At 41.4% G+C, this 25407-nt stretch overlaps 1 protein-coding gene across 3 annotated transcripts in view; it reads right to left on the bottom strand.

Moving 5' to 3' along the window:
* The window catches only part of LOC117936704 (ankyrin repeat and fibronectin type-III domain-containing protein 1), a 131489-nt gene that overhangs the window by 84760 nt on the left and 21322 nt on the right, over positions 1–25407 (bottom strand). For all 3 annotated transcript variants that reach the window (XM_034860032.1, XM_034860033.1, XM_034860031.1), the window contains 2 exons: positions 22970–23151; positions 17546–17784 (listed from right to left, as the gene is read on the bottom strand). In XM_034860032.1, coding sequence (XP_034715923.1) covers positions 17546–17784; positions 22970–23151 — 421 coding nt within the window. The remainder of the gene's footprint in view (positions 1–17545; positions 17785–22969; positions 23152–25407) is intronic.

Genomic DNA, 25407 nt, shown 5'->3' with positions numbered 1-25407 from the left:
CTGTTCCCACCATTCACAACGAGTGATGGAGAGAGCGAGGGACGGAGAGGCAGAGGACGGGGAGAAGTGGTGCTGCATGTTTTCAAGTGGGCAGCCAAGAAAAGGACGCAGACGGAGAGACAGCGAGTTGAAAAGATAGAACGGTGCAAGCAAACGTCAACAAGAGGAAAGCTATGTAAAGAGCCGCCATACCTGACTCCTTCAACCGTGGCCCCATTCCACAGTGTGTGACACACACACACACTGACATACACACACAAACACACACACACACAGGCCGCAGCAGCAGTAGTATTAGGGGCAGAGTGGAGAACTAGCCTCCTCAGGCAGTAGCTGTTTGTCGCTAAATGAAGGCCGGCATTCTTTGGTTTCCCAGGGAGCTGGGTGCCTGCCAGTCCCCTGGCCACTGAGTGCCATTTTATTAAGAACAAAATGGAGCCCCTATGAAAGGAGCCCAGCACTGAGCCTGCACAGGTCTCACTGAGCTGAGCCTTGGCATAAACAAACACCACCTTAAAGAGACAGGCTGGCAGAAAATGAGAGACAGCAGGGCCCCTCAAGAGCCTTCTAAGAGATACAAACTGCTCTGGGCTTGGCAGTGGCTGTTATTGATTAGCAAGAATCACCTTACAGAGGTAGGTGAGGGGGTGAGCTGAAAATTGTAATGATAAACAAGTTCCTCCTTCAAAAACTAACGGAGAAATGATGTTTCACAACTAGTAGATTGCTTCTTGGAAATAATAAGATACTATGACAGCATAATACACAGATGCCATCTTCAGTAAAGAAAAATGCCTGTAAATGATCAAAGTACCGCCTAAAAAGGTCTGTAAAGAGGTATACAATGAATGTGTACATGTTACAGTAAAGGACACTCAAAGATGGTACTTTAAAGGTCTGATTGTAGAATACTTACTGTGATAAATCCAAAAGTAGCCAGTATTTTCTCCTTTGGAAATTTCTGTTCCGTGATGGAATTGCTATTGTTTTTGTGTTTTGGCCTGATCAACTGCCAACTTTGACAGCCAGGCCGGGTTGCCAGATACAACTGTAAAAACGTAAACCCAATGCGCTACAGCTATAACGTTAGTACAGCCATGAAAGCAGCAAATACACGAACAGGATCAACGGAGATAATTTCTACCCGACCTATAAAAAAACCAGCATGTTTCTAACAGCTGCGTGATCAGAGACATAACAAGCACCCAGGTAAATACTGTATTGGAGATGTATTTCAAAGACGGAGACAGCTTAGAGCGCAACAGAACGCTGAGTTGGCTAATTTCCTGATGTACAGGTAAGCATTAGCTTCAGGATAATTTATTACAGCTACTAGTGACTGGCACATGATGCCATTTCAACTTCTGTGTAGCTACTCAAATAGAATTATATAGCTAGAGAACCTGAGTTGGTTACTCGCAAAAACAATTGAGACACAGCCAGAAAAGTCATCCCAACATTCTGACGCCGCCCTGCTAACCCTGCTAACTGCAAATGTTACCGGAGGACCAGGCAAGCGGGCCACGTTTGTTTCCAACGTGTAACCTGTTCAGCGGCCGTAGCCGACAACGGTGAGTTATTTGAGGCCAAGAGAGGAGGGCTGTAAATCGGGAAGAGAGGACCCCGAGATTGCAGTGTGTTTAGCGATTGTTGCCGTCAGTCAGTCGGGTGGAAAAGGACGGTAAGGTAGTGGTGATTTTAACGGTTCCTATCAAAATTCTAACCCAAGGAAGGTTGTCTGTCTGGCGTGTGGAGAGGACAACAAGGTTGTGTGGTTTTAGCGGGTCCTACTACCCTGGAAATCCAGAGTTCTCGTGAGAGCACGGTTTGAATTTGCTCAGCGAGTTACTCTGGCATTTAGTAATGCTCATTAACTATACCCTCGGTGTATCTGATATAGGCGGGCCAGAGGCGAGGTAAACAGATGTCAATAGTTTAATCTAATTAATCTAGTTAGATGGATAGCTGGTAGCTAAGCATTTGGGGCTCTGGATAGGACACATGCTGTTTTGATTTGTTGTAGTGTTATTTAATTGCGTGCAGTGAGATTTTCAAATGCATGCTTGGTGTCAACCCTTGAGATGGGTGACTTTCATTCATCGATGCCAGACCCTTAATCTTTCGGATTTGGGTCTGGATTTCCTAGACAAGGGTCCTACTGTAATTCTAAGACAATAAAGTGTGTCCATCAGAAGGCACAGAGCTCGGATTGAGCACGGGCTTTTATGACTGTCAATATAGCCAGAATCCAACGTTAGCTACTCCGCTGTGCTGTGCAGTAATGTCTGGCTATGTAAGACAAGCGTCTAGCAACATTGTTGTGGAAGCTCCGGTGTCAGCCTGGCAACCAATGTGAACTTCAAGTCTAGGGAGAAGGGGGCGGGGGAGACGACTCTCTATAGCATTTTGAATTTGTACTGCAGTAACTATTTTAAACACTAGGTGTAAGTATTACATATTTATGCTTTTTAAATTTAATTATTTAATTGATAATTATAACTTGCAACCACAAACCAAATGATACAATACACAGACAGACAGATGTCTTGCATTTCATTAGAGGAGCTATTTATTAGAGTTTAATGTAAACATACAGGTGTTGTGCCAAAATGTCACAAATTTACAGTATAACCAGGAGGGGTTAGTAACACAGAGTGTCTGCTGAAGCTCACTGTCAGTGGGTGTGTGTGTGTGTGTGAAAGAGAGAGAGAGAGAGAGAGAGAGACTTCTCTGGTCTGGGTATACAAGTGCACGAGAGAAAGTGTTTTTCTACAGTATGTGTGCATCAATGTGTGCATGTGTGTGTGTGTGTGTGTGTGTGTGTGTGTGTGTGTGTGTGTGTGTGTGTATAAATATAATTGTGTTTGATGTCCTGCTCATATTGCATATCGTGAAAAGTAAGACAAGCAAAGATGTCTTACCCATATTACAGCACTGATGAAAAACAAATGTGTTGGATTATTTTCAATGCATGACAAAAGTTGTGGAAATAATAATTTGAGACATAGTTTGATGTGTGCATCATTGCATTTTCTGCATAAATGGTACACTAATTCTAAATTGTACAATGATCTATTTATTTATGTAAATAAGAATGATAACATGCCCCCTCTCCCATCCATTCATACTTTGCAGTCACATGATCACCATGGATACCTGGCAGGCAAGAAACAGCCTTGCAGATTTCCAATACTACAATCAATCAGCTATTTACATCATATGTCACCAAATGTTAATATTAGATATAATTAAAAGATTAACATACTTGGAACTTGGGATCTGTACACAGCACCCATTGAATCTGTCACCTTACACCTACACCCCATAAATGAAAGCCTTCCAAAGTACATATAGCTATCCTTTTTTAAGAGTGGATGGGTTAACAACGTTGTATGTTTGGTGAAAAACAGAAATATCTACATATTCAAAACAAAGGGGAGTGTTCCTAGCTAGCTACCCGCTAACGTTTGCTAATCATCATTTGAATACACCCTGCATTTGCTAAAATGTTATCATATAAATGATATCCCAATCAGTAACTCAACCCATGTAGAAAGACTATTAAAGCGCGTGTGTGTGTATGTGTATTTTGCGATAAAAGTTGCTGTCTTTTGTGTGTTTGTGAAGTGACGAGAGAAACCGCATGACCATTCCACCTTAACCCTTGTGTGGTGTACAGGTCTGTGGGACCCGTTTTCAATGTTTGCTAAAAAAAACAAAACAATACTCTTTATTATTTCTTGTAACTCACTGCTATGAAACTTAACTGTGTCCTCCTCCGCCCGGGCCTGCTGTGTGTGTGTGTCTGTGTGTCTTTGCATCTGTACAGTATGTCTGCGTGTCGGAGGATGTTAGTTACGTTTACGGTAAGTGCGGCCAATCGCATAACAACTATCTGGCATGTCTTTCTCACCTCAAAACACCAAATATCGTAAAGTAAAACTGTCAGGATGATTGTTACTAGGTTCCGTTGCTAGCAGACGGATGTTCTTGCCCACCAGCTAGTAGTTATGATGTCATGTGAAAAGTATGAATTGCCTTGTGATCTTTGAAAGGCTATGACGGGGCGGGGAAGGGATGCCGATGATTTATGGTTGTAAGTAACAAATACACTAAAATCAATACCTAATGTTATCTCTGTCCTGGGGGAATATGGTTAGGTGTCTGGCTATCAACTAAATTATACTATATATTATAGGTGGTCGCAGCTTACCATTTCATTAGTTGGTAGAATCAACATACTCAAATTAACTCGCTTCCCAAATTTATATTTCAATTTCAATGCTTCCCAGTTTTTATTAAAAAGTTTGTTTGCTTTTTTAAAATCATAAAGTAATTACCCACTTCATTTGGGGGGAAATATCCACGGATAATTAGAATATTTACAATTGCCAAAACACAAGGTAAGTGATTATCTCACTTTCCGTTTTATAATAGTTACACAGTCCCTTAAAATGTGTTCCAAAATAATGCAGCAATTTGGATGACAGGGTTGATTGCGTCTCGCATCTCTATCCTCAAACCATTCTTCACTCCTTCTATGGTTGATTTTTCATTTAATCTGCCATAGCGCAATGGTATTAAACCAATGAAAGATCTTTTCATTGATGGAATATTTCCTTTCTTTGAACAATTGCGAATTAAACTTAATCTGCCACAAAATCAATTCTTCAAACTCCTGCAAATACGCAATTTTTAAAAACTACCAAACGTTACCCCTCTGGGAACTATGGTTCACTTTTGTGTTACATCAGAGGGTCAGTGGGAAAATGCCTGGAAGAAAGTACATACAGCGTCAATATGCATTAGACATGGGCTTGTACAGTTCAAGGTTCTACATCGCCGTCATTATTCAAAAGTAAAACTTGCCAAAATATATCTGAATGTAGATGCTACTTGACCGATGTAAACACTTTTCCGCCACGTTGGCACACATGTTCTGGCTTTGTCGTAAAATACACAATTATTGGAGGTCTATTTTCTAGACAGAGATCTAATGTTGTCAGAAAGATGATAGCTCCAGACCCGTTGACTGTTATATTTGGTGTCCTTGGAGATGGAAGTCCTCTCAGGGGAGCTAACGGTACGTTGGCAGCCTTTACAATGTTATCAGCACAAAGACTGGTTCTCCTTAACTGGGGAAACCCGCACGCAGCCTCCCTGTAATATTGTCTGCTTAAGAGATGTCATGCAGCACTTGAAACTGGAAAAATGAAGATTAATACTGCGAGACTCTGCCTTTAAATCTAGAAAATGTGGCCTTCATAGTCTATGCTGAATCTAAGTTTAAAATCTCCTCTCATGCAACCTTTAGTCCCCTAGTCATTGTCATTATAAGCTTATTCAGATATTTATTCATTTTTTACACTGCATCAATTAATCCTTTCATATTGAACTGGTAAGCAACTATTACTATTTTTCATTTTATCATGTTCATATAAATGTATTTATAAATGTATGCACAATGCACATGTATGTATATGCTGTATGTATGTGTATTTTGATCCATTTTGTGATTCATTTTTTCAGATTGTTAATTTCTCATCTTTTATTTATTTATTTTTTACAATGCGAGTATTTAAAGTAATCCTCAAGACACTGTTATAAAGCCCAATATTTTGTGATGACAGAGTCATACTGTATAACAAAATAAAATTAGAAGAAAACATTTTTCTGAACTATTAAACAGTAGAAGCTTGAGTTTGATCTTTATTTTCCATACATTTTTAACCTTAAGAATGAGTGACAATTATCTACACAAATGTAATAATATGCAAGGGAACATGTGTTTCCAAGGATCTGCATATCAGTACTCCCCTTCATAATCCCACACACGCCATCAACACACACACACACACACACACACACACACACACACACACAAACACAAAGCGTATGATGGGACCACAGCCAACATCTGTCTTTGATATTATTTAACTAACCGCTTATTGAGGGAGCCCACAAGCACCGCGGATGGCGTCTAGCGCTGTGTGTGTGTTAGTCTACGAGTGCGCTTCGGCGTCCATTCAAACACTTTGGCAAGCCGCTGTTGTGTTGTTGCATCTTTCAGGGGTTGAGCTGTGTGTGTGTGTGTGTGTGTGTGTGTGTGTCTGCATTTCTGAGAATGTGACTGCATACCAGCGCTCAATGTGTGTTTCCACAGACATGTGAGAACAGTGTGAGTGTGTGCGGCGGCTATCCCCCTCCATAGTGAAAAGCACAGCCTCAAACCACATCAGAGAGCATGTGGGAGACAGAATGACAAGGCCAGGAACCAGCCAGCGTCTGCCTGCAGCCACACACAGACACGCTCACACACTGACACACACACACACACACTGACACACACACACATTTATCACACTTACTCATCTACTTATTGACACACACTCTCCTACACTCTCTCTCCCCCCTTCACACACGCACGCACACACACACACACGCACACACACACACACACACACACACACACACACACACACACACACACACACACACACACACACACACACGTTTGACAACTGTCATTACACCACTAGTCCTATCCAGTGGTCACCGTTTAGGCCAAGGATGCAGTCTGCAGCAGAGGGAGATGTTTGTGTTTGCATACTTTCTCACAGACAGACATTGACTGAGCAGAGAGCAAAATAGGCTTTCTACTGTGAATTTGTTTTAGCATTTTGACGTGGTGCAACTGTCACTCATTGGTGTGTGGGATAAATAATAAAAATATTTGAATTATTTATTTATGTCCACCTCACTGGGTACAGAAATATAGGGCATACAAGCAATAATTAGCTCTGAAAACAAGATAATCAGGGACATGTACACATGCGCAGCATAGTAAGGACAACCCGTATGCTGACATGCATGTATGCACGCATTCAGTTTTAAGGAACAGACTGACAAACACATATTAGCAGCAAAGAGACGCAGTATGGGTATGATGCATGTTTGCCTTGTTACACATGCACAAACACTCTGCTATTGCCAACGAAAGACCATTTACGCAATTTCTCACGCTGACACAAGCCCACACACACACACACACACACACACACACACACACACACACACACACACACACACACAAAGACGCAGTGCAAGTGTAGATCATCCATGGGTCAGTGAAAGCTAGAAGCGGTGTTTTTCCTTGCGGTGGACACACACATCAATTTAAAGGAAATTGCTCGCCCCATTATTGGAAAGTGTTACCGGAATGTCAATTAAGGGGGAAGTTTTTAACCTCGCACCACACAAATAAACAGTGCACCCCACTCCCCCTTATTAAAGGCGGTGTCAGCGCAGACAGAGAGTCTGGAGGGGGTAGAGGGGAGGGAAGGAGGAATGGAGGGAGAGAGGGAGGTAGGGATGGAGGAAGGGAGGCCCAGGAAAAGGGAGAAGAGGAGACAGGAGATTTGGTGCTCTTAAAGAAAATGCTTTTGGCCCTCCTTTTGTGCCCGAGGCCCTAGACCCTGAGAACCACTCAAAACCCGGGCTCTGGCCCCGACTCAGGCCCACTTAAGGTTAACCTCAACAGGCAGGGATCTGTTAGACAGCTGGTTGGATCGTGTAGGTGCAACTGCAGCAGACCAATTAAGGACAGGTCAGCGAAGGGAAGGGAGGACAGAAAAAAAGGGGGACCACTGAGATAGAGGTGGGAGGGGAGGGAGGATGGATCGGCAGATGGCAAGAGAAGGACTGGAGCAGAGAGGTGAGGGAGTGAGGGAGGAATAATGTGTATAGGGTTGACAGATGTGAGAGGAAAGATGTGAGGGAGGAGAGAACGGACATGCAGGAAGTATGAAGGAAGTATGCAAAGAACAGTGTGATGATGTGATGTTAGAGGTGAAGGGGCAGTAGAGATTGATAGTGTTTGTTGAGTGTTTGTAGTGAAGAAAATTTGGGAAAAGGAGGAAGAGATAGAATGCATGCATGTACAGAAGAATAGCTGACCTTTTAAAATAAGCGAACTGCTTAGAAAGAGATAATACGATGAGAGACAGAGAGACGGACAAATCTAACAGAGTACTCAAGTATGGCGGTTACATGATGGAAACCTATTTCTGAAAAGACAGATAAAGTTCTCTAATGAGCCCCTTAGGCTTGACTGTTCTCTATTCTCCGTGACCATATCAGTGGGCAGCAGAGCATCATGGAGTTTTACTGGAGCCAGGAGAACGATAAAGGGTAGATCTCCCCTGTAACGGGAAGTTAGAGGAACAAGGCATTACATAGCTTGTTTAGAATGGTTCTAAAGTGGCCTTATGTCCAATCCAGAGGACACCCCCACACCTGGCCCTCAGGTGGTAAAACAGCTCAATAAGGAGCCTAGAGAGATAAGGTCCACAGATTGAGAATTGAGCACTGACCTCAGAATGATCATCAGAAATATTAGCAGAGAAGCAACAGACTTCAAACAGGTACCATACATCTACTGATGCTTTACTGATCAGAACCTCCGAAAATGGGTGGAATGGCTCCGGGTGATCTAAGTCTGCGAGCTCATAGGTATGTGAAATGCCTTTGCATAGCCAAAGTGTGAGCCTCTGTTCAGAAAAGGCTTGCCAAGAGCCCATCACCATAACAGACCAACAGCTGCTGTAGCTCGCGAGAGCACAAACGACACAAAAGGTGCAATTCCTCCGGTCGCTTTGAATGGAAAAAGGGCCCGAGTCCCGTTGAAATAACTCCTGATTCTGACTCCTGATCAGAGCTTTAGAAAATAGTGAAATGTCAAGCTCAATTTGTGATAAATGTATTTCTATTTGATACAGCACGGTACGGTAAACACATGGTGTCTTCAGTTTTAATAATGGTGTAAGCTTTTTAGTTTCATAAATCATTACATTTATATTGTGCTGATGTCAATTGTGATGAAAACCTTTACCTGAATTTTGAGAAAGATACATTTCAAGGGGAAAATCTCCCCTGTAGTTTAAAACAGGGTTTTTAAGAGAGCTTTGAGCAACACGGGAAGCTTTCAGTGCATTTCTCTGCAGCGGAGAGAGGTCGGGCCTGTACAGGCTGTAAGACGGCGAAGCCGGGGTAAATACAACAAAAGAATTCAAAAAGCTAGCAAGTACAGCATGTAATTCCACTGGACCAAATATTTTCTGTGGTGGAGAAGTCTCAATTCTTCACAATCACAGAAATAAAAAAATAAATAAAAAAAGACAAAGAAGAACCTAAAAAAAACTATTATGAAACAAATGTGTTTTTCATAATCAAAAATGAACCACTGACTCTCCGTCCTCCCCCACCGAGCATAACGCCCCCCCCTAAAGCCCACAAAATACTCAAATTGTCTATCCTCTGGTAGTAGGAATGTTCCACCCTTAATCGGGCCTTTACCAGTCCTTCCAGAACCAGGACTGGCTCTACACTTCGAAGAGAGGAGAGGAGAGGAGAGGAGAGGAGAGGATTACTATACACCATCATTAGTGTACTACCGACTCCAGAGTAATCCTCTGCAAAAGCTTTATTTATTTATTTATATATATATATAAAGAGTGGGAAAAGAAGGGGAAAGGGAGGGGGAAGAGAAAGAGTGATGGAGAGCTAGAAAGAGAGACGGATCAGGCATAGGAGCAATTCGGAATCTACATAGTTAATGAACACCATTTCACTGGTTACCAGCGGCAACCAAAGTGGCTGCAGAAAACATTCCCATGCCATTCTTGGTCTGCTTTCAGTGAGCGCGTGTGCGTGCACGTGTGTCAAAGAGAGGACTAGTGGAACAAGCACATTCAAATGAGTCGTATTTTTCTCCCTGTTCTTACGTTAAATCACCAGACTGTGGTTTTCCTCCTCGACCAGACTCACGTCCATTAAACCAGAGCTACAGCCTTTTAGAAACACCGGGAAATATAACAGGAATAGATTCCCATAGAAAAAAAGGGATTAATGAAAGAGAAGTTGATTGAACATGGGGATGAATTATGTGTGATAGTGTGAGTTTTGTGTATGGGTATTCGAGTGTGTGCATTTAAGAGCATACAAAAAACAACTGTAACCAACCTAACCATAAATAGGCCTTTCCAAGCCAGACCATTTGAGTCTAAACCTAGCTTTGTTTCTGATATACAACTAAGTTTCCCCACTGCCGTTAGTGTCCCAAATTAACTTTAGCCACAGATCATCAGTGAAATCACTTGACATCAAAATTCCATTTTAGTGTGGTTTCTTTATCCACAATAACCATTTTTACAGCATTATTCATCCTTTTGTATTAGAGGCGGATGCCTGACGGTAAACATGGAGGGTGAGAGAAGGACAAAAGCTTACGACCCAGACTCAAAGCTGTGACTTCCTTACTTTATGGGTCTTTCAGCCACCACTTCACAGCCCTGATTGTCAAACCGGGGTTCAGCGTAGGAATGCTGAGCAAACAAAAACACCACTGTTTTCATTTTTACAAAGTAGCTACGGGTCTGGCTTCTCGCTCTCCTTTTTTCTGCCTGCTGCTGTGCATTCCAATAAAAGTCTCCACAGATAATGAACGTTAGTAGGCCGTTCACAGCCAGACCTTAGCTCCGTTGGCAGTTAGGACTGTCCACTGGGGTGTCTGTGCATTAGTCATCTCAGGATGAATGAGTCACCGGAGAGAAACCTCAAGCACCACCCAGGTAACAATTAACCCCCTTACAAACACACACACACACACACACACACACACACACACACAGCAGCACTGAGCGAGGTGAGGGGTGGTAAGGCCGGACATATATTGGGTGGTGTTGTGCTGCCACCATGTGGCCAGTATAAGGATTAACAGAGCCTGCGATTGACATGCAGCCGCAAAGCATAAAGCATAGAGAATATCAGCCAAGGTTTGGAGTTAAACGACAAGAATAAAAACAAGTCATCTGTATGCAGAACATACAATCAACACCCAGGTGATAGATTGTAGGCTGGCCCGCTGCTGGTGAGTGAGCCGCTACACTGATATGAATTTGTAACATTATTATCAAGGCACCTAAATACTAGTGGGACACCCCTACAGGTGTTCTCTTCTTGGCTGATTAGACCTCTTCTGGGGACTGTGTGGGGGCGTGTACACCTCCTGATTCTCATGGCTTAAACCTGTTAGAGCAGGACTTCTTCTACCTTTATTATTTTCATTAGTGCATGTATTTGTTCTCAACATAAGCAGATTATTAATCGGCATGAGAGAAAATATGTGTGGGTTCTTTAAAATAGGGTGTGTTGGTTTGTCAATTAGAGTATCCAATCTATTCAATTACAGTAACAACCAGACCGCAGACATCTACCCTAACACATATGGCTGTTTTTATTACAGCTAAATGATAAAGACCCGCTTTACGCTATGTAGGGTATATTGGAGGGGAGCAGGTACACCAGAAAATGAACTGAAACACTAAAACTCATGACAGACGACAGACATTATATAGTAGACAAAGAGTGCCTAAAGATGGGAAATTAAATACCAGGCACTGCGTCAGTACTAACAGAACACATTGTTTTCAATCCTCCCCCCAGATTTTTCATACAGGCAATTTGGGATTCTAGTTAAGCTTATTTGTGTGTTGCACAAAATAAGAATGAGCTACATGTAAATGAGAAAATCCACAGCAAAGCAGAGCTCATCTGCTGTTCTTGGGCAGCTAAATCTGCCTTCCACACTGCTAGAAATGTGGGTATCAACACTGTTAAATACAAGGACAAAATCCGGTTTTACAAGGGAACATGTGAAGCTCATTTCCTTACACTGCAGAAGCTAAATCAGAAGAGGTCATATAGTCTTTAGTATAACAATATTACAAGTTCGTTCTTTTCAAAGAGGGAATATCCACTGAAGTAATGAAGTAAGATTTGTTGTAGCTGCTAGTGGTGATTGAATCAGTCAGCAGAGACATATACATACTTAGGGAAGTACCTTGGCAGATGTGCAGAGTTCGTCAAGCTAATAAGGAGTGATTAGCCAAGTGACCACAGGACTATTCAACGCCAAAACAGTTGTTGTTGTTCCACTTCTCCTTATCTTTATGGCGACTGTGAAAGAGAGAGTCACTGAATGGGGCAGACACTGAAAAATGAGAAAGAAAATTAGGAAAGACAGATAGAGACAGATAAAGATGATATGTCTGGAAGGAAAATAGCTAGAAGGAGTTCTCATCACCATGCCCTCCCCTGACTCCACGTGGGCCGGCACATCATCAGGCTAATTACCCCAGTAATGACTGTGCTAATGCTGCGAAGGCCTTGAGGCATCCGGTTTTGATTGAGGCCACTGGAAGTTGGCCAGCTCGAGTGAAAAGTGGAGCTCTCAAACTGCTGCAAGTGCGCCATTCAACATCTGTCATCCCTGACCTTTCAGTGGATGTGTCCAAGTGTGTACTCGTGGGTGTCTGAGAGGTATACACTGTACAAAAACAATGACATTTTCATGATGAACCCAACAGGACTCCCACCCCCACCGTGGACCCTTAGCGGTCATTATACTGGTGTCTTGCTACCAACAACCACTTCACCTTTTAATGACTGTATTCAGAAAATTACGTGGCTGTGCACCCTGAGGACCTTCTCTGCACCTCCCTGCTGTTATCCAACAGCACCACCACAAATACACACTTCTCTATAGGAATATTCATTCAGAATTCAATCAGAATTCAGAGTTGTGTTTCCATGTTATCGCTACAATTTGAAGTGGTAGTAGTTCACAATTCAATCACTTATGCATTCAGGCAAGAAAATCATTCAAATTATCATTAGAACCATAATCAAAATGTTTCTACAGTCTTTTGGTTCTTAAGCTATCAATTTTCGATGATTGGTGACAACTGGTAATTTCATTTTAACTAGCATACATAATTAAGAATAGCCTCTTTAACTTTTGTTCAAGCACAGGCTGAGCAGGCTCCGTCATATTGTTCTTGTATCAATATTGAATCAAAACCTTCCTTTAATCTGAAAGTGTGGCTTGTCCAACCAATCCTGCAGAGTATAAACACCCCATTCTGCAAGTTTATCCAGCTCTAAGCCACTTTTAGCCCAATGTGTTGGTTCAGTGTGGCTCTGGCGTAACATCCACTCCCTCTGACAAGCCCACTGGCCCAAGCCCAGCCTCCTAAGAGAAGGAAACCAATATAACGATGTTTAACGATGAAACGGACAATAATAATTCAATGCTTCATTCACCTATTTTGTGTCATTGTCTTTTGAGGTGTAAGATGGGGTTTGCATGCCACCCGAGGATGCATCAGGCGGGGACTTGGCCAATAAAAAGGCCCCATGATTTATTCATAAAACAACACATTGCGCCCAAAAAGAGGTTTAGCCTGTATCACAAAACTAGTTGAAACAGACGGTAAATAAATAACTTATCTGCTGTTGAACACAGTTGAGCCCATTTCAAACTGTAAAGATGCTGCTCATTTGCTTTCTAATTCTCAAGACCACTAAAGGAGGTCTTTCTTCATAGGGACACAATGGATTCTGTATTCTTGGATTTCAGAAGCACAGAAGGTACTTTGTGAGCAGATTGTCTGGGTGGAAAGCAATTGCTTTGCCGAAACCTTATTGCTGCTCATGGAAATCTTGGAATAGGTCTCCGCAGTCCCTACCTCAGGTGAATTCTTTCTGCTAGAGAGGAAAATGTGCTGGTTTACAAACAGATCTGGTGGTAAGAACTGACAGTTCTGTATCAATTTTAATTCTGTTCATTGAAACCTTGACAATGCCAATTAAAGTACATGATCTGTATTTACGCAAGGTGTACGTCCGGCCTCTTTCTTCATGTGTGCGATGTGCATGCTTATGAATGATTATGAGTGAGCTCACTCTGTGCCTGATTCCTGACAGCAGATTTCAAACAGAGACTTAACCACAGGGAACAGTGACATTTCTCTTAAACCAATCCAGAAGACCCGGAGCTCCTTTGACCAAAGCAACATGCTGAATATCATTCGCCTCATTGGACAAACTGGTTACCACTGAGCTTCCTGGCAGTACGCATGCATGGGTGTAAGTATGTATCTATGTACATGATCTGTTTGAAATTCATCTTGTGTGTTTCCTGTGGGTTTCCGGTAAATCAGAAACATGAGACAAACAACTACTTGCATTACTTGGTTTATGAAAAACAAATTAAAGAAACCCTGACTCCCCTTGATTCATATAATAGAGACACTTTATGAGTCATCTCGCAAACAGAGGGGGAGTCAGATTGAAGTGCTGCAAATCAGCACGAACAAAGCATTATAGTTTTAGCCATTCAATCAAAAGAAATGATACGGTGTGTGATTATGTGGTTACTCATCTGCGTTTTCACACACACACACACACACACACACACACGTTCATACATAAATAAACTCACACACACACACACACACTAATAGAGGTAAACAGATTTCCACGTAGGTATTGGCACTTGCAAACTCCTGCGGAATAAATCAAAAATGATGAAACTGCATTATGTCAAGATTTAAAATCATGATTGATGACTGGAAATGTATTTGGAGCATTCATATGAGGCACATCACCTCAGAAAATGTTGCCAGTCTTTTATCAAATGGATACCTCCTCCAGGTATAATTTGTCATCATCTCAAGGTGCTTCCAGAAGCATCAAGGTGACTTCGGATCTGTGCCAAGATGCCAAACCAAAACTGCGGAGCAGTGTGAGGAATGAGGTGTGACTCGACTTGAAGCAAAGTGACGTGATCAGACGACACAAATTGTTTACAGCATTGTTTACAGTGTCACAACAGGAGGAGGTACTGGCTAGATATATACCTGATAATGAAGTCACATAAACACAGACTGAACCTACACAAAGACAGGCCGACACAAAAACAATGCTATCCAGTCTCACAGAGATTTTTGTCTATGTAGGAGAAGCTGTGCCGTCAAGTGGAGAGTCATTTTTTTTGTTTTGCTAGATAAAGCAGTTCCATATCCTACAAATGCCATTAAGGCTGTATAGCAGGAGGTCTTAGCTTCAACACAGTAGCTATGCTAAGGAGACGAGATGATACTGTTATGGTCGATAAAACCTGACCTGGTTAAAAAGATAATTCACAGACCTGGTTGTGAGCAGTTTCATGTAGGAAATATTTCCTTTCTAATGAACTCCGCCTACCAACTTTATTACCGTGCAGGAGGAAGCAAACTAATGGATGAGGGGCTTATGCTCGTGACAGCGTAAGATGTAAACGTTGATGGCGTCCTCCTCCTCGGATGAGCGTTAATGTTACCTCAGGTGAGCTAGCAGTTTTGGTTAGCTACAGTTACAGCTCAGCCGAGGAGGATGAGCCTGTTGTCCGCGAGTATGTTTTTTTCTGCGAGCTGACACGGTTAGAAGGGTGTAGTTCAGTAAAAAGAAAATAGTTCATACATGAAACTGCTCACAGGCAGGTCCGTGAGTCTAGTTCCACCATATCCGAGAGAAGGGAGACACCTCTACGAATATTATGTCCTGCGCTACTTGAACCAAAACAATCTTTGATGATTAATAGCTCTACAGGTAAGAGCAGTGGGTAAGGTTGCAGTTGTTTTTGTCACTTTTCATTAAACAAATGGTGCCTCGAAGATAGACGAGCAACAATGAGCTACTGTAAATGCATTCATAATCAACACAGCTGCAAGAAAAGAGATGTATGCAGAAAGAAGATAGGCAGCATAAAAATACATAAAAAAACACTTCTACTGTGGAAAAAAACAACGTCTTTCTCCCTAATTTAAAAAAGTGAAACTTGTCTCTGATATGTGGAGATGAAATGAAAAAGGTGCTGTTAAGGGGAAGAAACCGGCATACTGCAGCCTTATATAACCAGTATTTTTAAAGATCTGTTAATATGTTTTAATGTCTCTGTCTGTTTTCCATCTTGCCGGCAAAACTGCCGTCCCCGTGGAGCCGCACAAAAAGGGATGTTGAATAAAAGCATCCACATTGTGTAAGAGCGTAAAGCGTTGGAAATGATCCTGTTATATCACAGCACAGGAATAACCCTTTTCTAATACTGCCTCTAATGCAGTGTGCTATTATCAGACAAATTTGTTGACATCTCACCCCAAAACACATGCTGCAGGTCATCAGGTCCAGTGGTGTCCCCATTGCACCAACAGAAGTGTGATAAAAGTTTGTATATTACACTTTTCTTTCCTGTCTTTTTCAGTTCAGTGGAGGATCTCCAGGTCTCGCCCACAAAGTGCTGCAACTCCAACTAGGCCCACAAAATATCTCAAAAACAACGTGATGATGACTGAAGAATCCTTCCGAGCTCTGCCATGTGATTTCCAATTAAAATCCAGGTGATTCTTTCAACTACTTGTGTCTATAAACTGCTTCTCAGAAACGTTTCCCTCAGCAGTGCAATATCTCCTTTCCGTCTACATTTTAGACCGCATGGATCCACATTCAGAACTATCCTAAAACAAATTCTCCCACCAGACTATCCCCTTCCTATGCTGGTATCCTGCTGCCCCTGAGACACTGGAGAATCAATTACAAAGTTCAGGCTGGTAATGAGGTCTCCAGTTACCTGATCCTGTGACAAAGGAACAATACAGAGGTCTTTAATCTTTAATGCAAATTCACCGAGCCTGCTGTCCATGCCTGGCATCACTGCCCCCAAAAGATCCAATGAATAAGTGTATTAAAATTTAAGACAAAATATAAAAACACTTTCAAATTTTTGATAAAATCTAAATGAATATTCACGAGTAACACAAGTATTAGTAATTAGAAAAACATGGACAACTAGGTCAGGGCCCAGGAGTTTTAGAAGCTGGAAACCAGCAAAGAAGCTTTGGGTTGTCAAAGTGGACAGCTTGAGTAACGATATTTTAATTGTTGAGACTTTATAATTGGAGTAATAATAGACATGTGTAATTATAGCCTTTTTTTCAGGGATATTAATGATAATTTGACTGATTTATTAAAATGTCTTAAAGATAAGAGGGGGTGAGAGAGATTGTAAGAGAAGAACAAACAGATGGGAGGTACAGAGAGACAGAGACATGCTGTCTTCATTTGAAAGCTGCTTTAAATGTCAACGTGATGGCACAATCCCGCAGCGAGTAAGAAAACTTAAGCCGTGTGCTACTAAACGACCATATCTACTGTAGCAACCTCCGAAGAATCCCCACCAATCAGAGATGGGTAGTTACGAAGTACAAATAGTTTGTTAGTGTACTTAAGTAGATTTTTTCAGATATTTTTACTTTACTTTACTAGTTATTTGTATGGCTACTCGATACTTTTTACTTTTACTCCTTACATTTGAACACGAATATTGGTACATTCTACTGATTACATTTTTACAAAATTGGCTTGTTACTTCAGTTTTGTACAAAAGGTTGTCAATCAGCTGTGATTGTGAGTGGGCGGGCGCGCACGCCACACAGAGACAAAGTGAGAGAAAAGAAAAAGAGACTAGCTGTCCCGAGGACAATCAGTTGAGATCGTGTGTGTGCGTCTTTGAGAACTTTAAGTTGTATGACTTATGCTTTCAGTTAAATCAAACTCCCACCACGTTTGAGTGGGGGGAAAAAAATGGAAAACAAGTTATCAGACTTACAAACTTTCTCTTCAGCTTGCCCTTGCTGCCCCGGGTCGGCTTGCCCTCGACCGCAGTCGCAGCGTTGTAGTCCGAGCCTATGTCCAGGTTGTCATCTGCTGAGACGCTCTTGCGGAGGTAGGCAGCTCGCGCCCGGAAGTGGGAGAAGGGTGACTGGGAGCGAGGGCGGGCCTCGGTGAACCCACCGTGCTCCGGCTCATCTTCGCCCTCCATGTCATCCTCCAAACGCCACAGCTCCCCTGGAGAAGAGCATATGTGAGAAAAATGGACAAAATGTGTGAGTAGGGAACCATAGGGAAGGAAACGATAAGAAGAAAGAAAAAGGAAAGAGAAGGGTTGACAATATATGGGAGCAAGACAGATTGGACTGACAATGAATATTTATTTCTACTACGCAATCATTGCAAACTGTGATACACTGATCACTAACATAAAAGATTTCCTGATTGGAATTACCCGTCCTTTTAAAGTGGAATATTTTACAACCAAACATTATTCTCAGCCTGACTCCTTAACAATTTCAATATAATTACATACGCTCAAGAGACGATGGCGTTTTTTTTCCAGCTCTGACGTGATTTGATGGCTGAGCTTCCACAGTCACACAACAGAGATAGATGTGTGCTGTCTGAAAGCAGCTCCGCTGCACTAATTACAGCGGACTTCCATCGCTCTGCATTTGATGTTCGGCAGGCCCCCTGTCAGCGTCCAACCACTGACTAACAGCACTTATAAAACACTTACTGGTCTTGCATGCATGCTGGGTAAGCTACAGAAACTTTGTCCATCACCCAGAGAGACATTGACAAGTAATTTCCAGTGAAAAAAGCCACAATAAAAGGCTTTTTTAGTCCATAAATATTGAAGTATGCCCACATATAATTCTAGTAAAAAATGTAAATTAAGCCCAGTGGGATGTAAATGTAGAAAACATGAATCAATAAAAAAGTTCTGTAAAGGAAAAAAATAAACCATCAACATAAACCCAAAGAGATGACATGGTGCTGCAACAGTCCCAAAGATGCAAAGGTGTGTTGCTTTTGATTCTCGGCATGTGGCTGTTACCACAGCCAGAAGACAAATTAGTTTTAAAAGAAGCTGGAGACAGCAACAACAACAAAAACGCTGGCTAAAGTATTTATTCAAACACGGCGGGTTGGTTCAGGACACCCCCCCCCTCCCGTCTTTCTCTAGCAATGTTGACGCAGTGAATAGTGACGATTCTCTCCGACCAATCAGTAGCCTTGGGTGGTGGCAGTAGCTCAGTCCGTAGGGAGTTGGCTTGGAAACCGGAGGATCTCTGGATCAAGTTCCCGTTCGGACCAGAGTACAGAGTGTTGACTGCCAAAGTGCTCTGGAGCAATGCACTGAACCCCCCTCAGCCGCTTAGGGCGCTGGTCCAGCACTGGCAGCCCACTCACTCTGACATCTCTTCATTAGTGCATGCATACGTATTTCAGGACTGTGTGTAATAACAACAGAGTGTAAATTTTAATTTCCCCATAGGGGATCAATAAAGAGTATCGCTTCAGCTCGCTTGGAACCTCGACTGAGATGGTACTAAAAATGGTAATAAAATGGTACTTTTTTCATAATGGACCACCAAAAAAGGTGAGTAGAGTCGAGGCGAGTCAAGGAGGTACCATGAAGTGGAAAAATGCCATAATTCCACTGTGCTTAGTTTGACGCCATATCTTTTACGTATAAAAAAAAAAGTAAACAAAGTATTTAGAACATTGTTGTCGAGTGCTAGTAATCTATGTTTGTTTTTTTATAGTTGGATCATAGGTTAGTTAACATAGATCAACCAATACAAGAAGATGTAGTTTCAGACAAGGTGTCGAGCCAGCAACGTATTTTAGAGTCTTACCCACCAAGTGTTAGGAGTGACTGTCCAAGGTTTTGTCTAAGTTGTGTACTAAGACTTGTGTAAGAGAAATGTATATGAAGCCCTAGAATTGCCTAGAGATGACCCAGTAAGAGCCTTCGACCCCTGCAGCGGTGCAGGGTTTGAATCCAACCTGCTGCCCTTTGCTGCATGTCACCCCCCATCTCTCTCCCCCTTTCCAGTCTATCCACTATCACTGTTACAAAAGGAAAAAAAAAACCAAAACAGCAGGTTTTGGTAAAAATGTTTTTCGTGAATGATTTTTAGAGTGTGAAATATTACAACATCGGTTCCACTGTCTGAGCAGCAGCCACAATGCATCTGCATCCAAATAAAGACCACTACAACAAAAGGGCCAGGGAGCAATGCAAGTATGTCACTAATATGAAATGCTGCTTAAATCTATCAATGAAGTTTAGCTGGTATTAAACAACTTCAATTTAAAAAAATGAAAATTTCATCAGCACTAATGGAGAGATTAAGAGAGAGAGAGAGAGTGAGAGAGAGAGAGTGAGAGAGAGAGACAGTGGTAGGTAGAGGGAGGCAGCATCATGGTCGACGACAGTGGTTGCTAGGCAACACGGGGCCATGTGAGAGTGTCTCTCTCTCTCAACATAGCAGCAGTAGGGCAAGGGGAAACAGACAGAGGGTTAGACACAGACAAAAAAAGTGAGGACATAAAATGGAAGCACTTGGGCTAAATAACACAATCCCAAGGAATGGTAATTGAGTCAGTGATCATTAGAAGTAGTCATTGTAAAGATGTGTTGCTTTAGAGCAGTGATGGCTGGGGTTGTGCTCTTCTACCAAAGGGTTCTCATAGCTCAAATATGAGAGACGCTGCGACAGTGGAAGGTGAAGAGAGTTGGCAGGATGAAGAGCGAGACAGAGAGAGAGAGAGAAAAGTAAAGTTGTTTAACTTCTTTTTATTCAGTTGAACCACTGCATGAAGAACTGCCGAATATTTACTGAATCTAAGCAAAAAGCTAATTTTCCCTCAGGTTTTTGGTAGTTACAGACAAAAATGTTGACCTTCCCATACTATTTGGATTATAATTAGGGCTGGGCAAGTTAACGCTATATTATCGCGTTAACTAATTAATTAATTCGACAATTATTTTATCTCGCGTTAACGCAGTTTTTATTATTTCTTTATTATTGCAAAAGTTTGTTTCTTACAGGCTTTGTAAGACCTGAGACCGAGAGACTCGCCCACGAGCAAAAACAGCACCTCTGATTCATAGTTTAATAATTTATCAACCATACAAAACAGAAACTCACCACAAGTTACGTCTGAAAGCGGACGAGTTAGCGGTTACAGAGGTCTTTTCCGGGTCCTTCTAGCCTCTACACTTGATTTTCTATCCAGCCTGGAACTTCGAGCCTTTTTCGGGGTCGTTGGGATTTAAATCCCAACCTTCACGTCCGAGATTTATCCACTTTATGTCCATAATTCATCGCGTTTTGGGCCATTTATGCCGCTAGCTTGCGGCTCCGTGTCTGCTCTCTAATGTTTACGGAAGTAAAGCCAATAGAATGCCCATATAAGGGAGACAACGTCATCCAAAGAGTATGGAGGCTGAAAGAGGTCAATCCTCCCAGTCAAACTGTCTAGTATGCAATCAAAGATGCTATAGTGCACAAGATAGATCTCTACCGTTTTATAAAGGAAAGGCCCCACTGGTTTGAGATTTGGCATACATTTATGTTATATATTATATATTTGGGCCTTTTTTGAAGAACTGTAAAAATGGTGTGCTTTATATGAGTTATAATGTTTATTATGTTTATTTTTGCATATAGGAGAACAGTGTTATCAATAAATATGACATTATTATGTTATTATTGGCATAAGTAAATGTCATGAGGGCAAAAGCGTATGGACTTTCTTTGAAAAGATGTATGTATTTTGTCTTCTGTATAAGTTATAATGATTATTTCTTCACAATGTGACTCCTAAGACATATGAGAAGGGTTTTAGAGGTTTAACTTATGATATATTACTTATATCCATATCTGGAACATTCATGTTCCGTTTTATTTTTTTATTTGTCTTTAAGGTCCTACAACCATTTTAAACATTCAAGTGACCTCACTGCAACCCAAATATTCTAATAACCCAGTTTGTCCTGAAAAAAATGATGTTCATATCTTGACTGTAAACAACAGGGTTGATGTTTTACAAGCTTTTTATAAAATAAATCCAGACGGACAATAAACTGTAAAAATGGCCTTAGGGCTCAGAGGGTTAAGTTGAGATGTACACTAAATATTTTATTTGACTGCTACTTTATAAACAAAATGCTGGTGAATTTGGCAGAACAAATGTTACGGCACTTTTATTCATATGGCAAAACATTTTTAAAAAAAATTGCACTATATACACTACTTTTGAATTCATTATTTCATTTTGCGATTAATCAGAGAAATTATGCGATTAATCGCGATTAAAAATGTAATCGCTGCCCAGCTCTAATTATAATATAATATTCCCACTTGCTCTTGTTGTTTTGACATAACAACTGTCTGTAAGATTCACTTTTAGTTTGCTTCATTTGATCATTTATGTTGATGTCTATATATAGTCAAAATTAATTTTGCTGCATGTTGGCTGTGGTGTTAGCACTAAAACAAGGTTCTGAGCGACTGTGTTGTTTATTACATTGTGAAAAACTTGTTGGGAAGTAGAGTAACGTTGGAACCCTGTGTGATGCCGCCTGCCTCTCTGTTAATCCAGTGGGACAAGTGGAAGACTTTACCTTATTTTAATAAGTTCCTTTACTCTGATGTTTGTTTCTTTTCTGTCTTTGTAAAGTCACACCTTGTTTTCCTCTCAAAAGCTGTGCGTTTTCAGGAAGTGGAGTTCTGAGGGCGTGTGCGCCTCTTGTGCGAGCTTCTCTTGTATTAAACATCACATGTAAGCATGATTATAAAGCAGCATTTTATCTTATTCCAAAACGTGAAATGTGACAATTCTCATCCATCTGGTGGTGGAGGGGAGCTTTGATCAAGTCGACTCGAGAGACATCTGCAGTGACAGTCTGCTGTTGACTCAATGTGTCTGTCAGTGCATGAATGAGGTGGTCGTATAAGGATGTTTGATGTAACAGCTCTTGGCTTGCTGACAGTTGTCAGATGGTGTGAAAGGGTCGGAGTGAAGATTTAGTTTACAAATGACCCACTTTGTATAAGTGTGAGAGCTGCTACAAGCAGAGCCATCTAATGTTTCATTACCCACTGAGAAATTATGAATGTATCAAATATGTAAGTAGGTCACATTTGAAGCAGTTTAAAAGCAAGCTCTAGCATAGGTTTCATATACCTTAGAAATGTTCAGAATCTATTTTTTTTTTATCTGTTTGAATCACAGCATTATGTACCCTGACCTACTGTAGGGTTTCATTTCACATAAAATATTTACCACCTGTAAATGTTTTCACCCTAAACAACCCAAGAAGATGAAAGAACCACACAGATAATAAGTTGTCTGGTGCTGTTGTGGTAAACACAGATGTCATCTACCATTTTATCTTTACCTGCAGGTGGCAGAGTGCAGGCCTTTGGGTGGCTTCCGGCAGCGGGTGGGTTCTTCCTGCGAGGAGGACTCCCACCAATGAGATCAGATTGATGGACCCTGGAGATTGTAGGAGACTGGGGGATGCTGGGGAGTGTACGGGACTTAGCCAGTATGGGTCTCTGCAGCTTCCTTTCCAGTGACCTGGTTGGACAGGATAAAAAGTCAACTACATGGAGGCTGTTTCCACTGATTATAACAATAACAGCTGATAAGCATTTCTATGAAAACTACCCCCAACACTGGAAGCAGATCAAGTAATCTGTCAATGGTCGGTGAAAAGGAGTAATGATTACAGCACCTGTTTTAGTGTTCATACAGCATCTGTTTAAAGACTGTTAACCTGTGACCTTTAAGCTATTACTGTGCAATGCAATACCAGCAGATGTACACACACACACACACACACACACACACACACACACACACTCCCACGGGACACCGATCAATAGCCAAAATTACAACATCTGCTTAATAACCAATTGGTGACAAACCACAACACGGTCACAAGTCCGCATATATCAATAATGAGATGTCAGTTGGTTTTGTATGTAAATTATATAATATGTTTTGAAGGAAGACACAGATGGGTGGTATTTCAACGTTGCTGTACAAATAGAAGCAACCTCCCATTTGACTGCAGTGTCCTGTCACAGCCATACCTTGTTGTTTCTCTTTTATCAGAAGAAAATACATTTTAGGCAAGTTACTAGAACAAAAGACTTTTTCCTATCCTAGACTGCCAGTATTACACAACAGATGTGATTAATCTTAAAATCGTTGTGTCTCATGTATAATAGAACAGCAACAAGACCTGGCTATACAAATAGTCTCTGCAGCGACCCCCCCCCCCGTCCAACGCCAGCTCTGATCAGCCTAATGTGATCAAATTCAATGAAATGTGGACAGCATTACAGACATCAGAGTCAGCCTGGCAGACGGGAAAGATGTCTGCATGACCTCCAGACGTTTGGGTACAAACCAATGAAAATCTTTCAAGGACATGCAAGCTGAGTTCCCCCTGGCTGATGTATCCTGGCGTTTTCAGTGAGATTTGAAAGAAAAGTAGTGGGCTGATATTACCATATGAGATTTATTTGTCTCATTTTGATTTTGACACAAGAAACAGTGGCAGATTAGGACACTATACAAACAAATTCATTTAAGCTGTTAACAGTGAGTGTGATTATAGTATCTATGTGTATGTGTGTGCCTGAGAGGTTGCTCAATCTTCACATACCATATTCCTGTACGCTTCATCAGAAGTGATCACCCCAACACCCGCCTTTATTTTCCAAAACCATGCATGCTTTTCTTTCATTTTAAAGTCATTTTTTTGCCGATACTTAGATGAGAAGAATGATATCTCTGTCATGTCTGTCCATTACATATGAAGCTGGTACTGAGAGGTTATTAGTTTAGCTTAGCAGTAAGAGTGGAAACAGGGGGAACAGTTAGCCTGGCTTAGTCCAAAAGTGTTTAATCCATACAAAAAACTACAAATTGTAGTTTTAATTATGCGCTGGACTACTACTATAGAGGGGACTTCATGGAGTCTCTGCTTGTTGCCTGGCAACTTCAAATTGATGACAAGAGTTGAGTTATGCAAAGCTAAGCTAACCGTCTCTTGGTCATAACCTTATATTTAAGAGATAATTTAAGATGATATGCAATACAAAAGCATGATTATATATAAATGTCTCATATGTCACCAAAGTGGCCATTATACTGGCAACTCTGTCAATAAATATGCCCGTATCACCCAATGAGTACAATCAAATCTAATCAACATTAGCTGATTAGCTAAGACAAATAAATTAGCCTGAGATCATATCTAATCCATGAAATGCTTGATTTAACAATAGCAGATTATCAATCAGTAATTAAGGAGAAAATTAAATGCTGCATCATCATTCAGTGGAATATGCACTACACATTAGCCTCCTTGGTGCCATCATTAACATCGTTTTACAGCCCAGTGACATTGATTTAAAACTGTTTGTGTGAAACACACTTTAACTCCCTTGGATGTCTGGCTCAGGATGTATTTCAGGCCTGAGGCTATTTATCACTTGGGAGCTATCAGGTAAACCCACAGCCAGCTCTAAGTCAGCACATCTGCAAGACAGAGAAGTAAAGTACTGACAGCTGGCTGCTGTCAGCTAGTAAACTACTCCCCTGATAGAGAAGGTGGGTGTTGCAGTTGTGAATATTTGACCGGGGATCACAGAATCCCTGTATGAGATTTAAAGCAGAGACATGGAGGATCAGGATGGTCTGATGATGAACACTGCTTTTGTATTGCTGAATATCAGAGGAAGAACTTGTAGCGACAATATGCATCTCTAGCACACACACACACACACACACACACACACACACACACACACACACACACAC

This window comes from Etheostoma cragini, chromosome 21 (genome assembly GCF_013103735.1).
Source record: "Etheostoma cragini isolate CJK2018 chromosome 21, CSU_Ecrag_1.0, whole genome shotgun sequence".
Taxonomy (NCBI): domain Eukaryota; kingdom Metazoa; phylum Chordata; class Actinopteri; order Perciformes; family Percidae; genus Etheostoma; species Etheostoma cragini.
The sequence above is the reverse complement of the archived record's forward strand: the minus strand, read 5'-3'. Positions and strand labels throughout refer to the sequence as shown.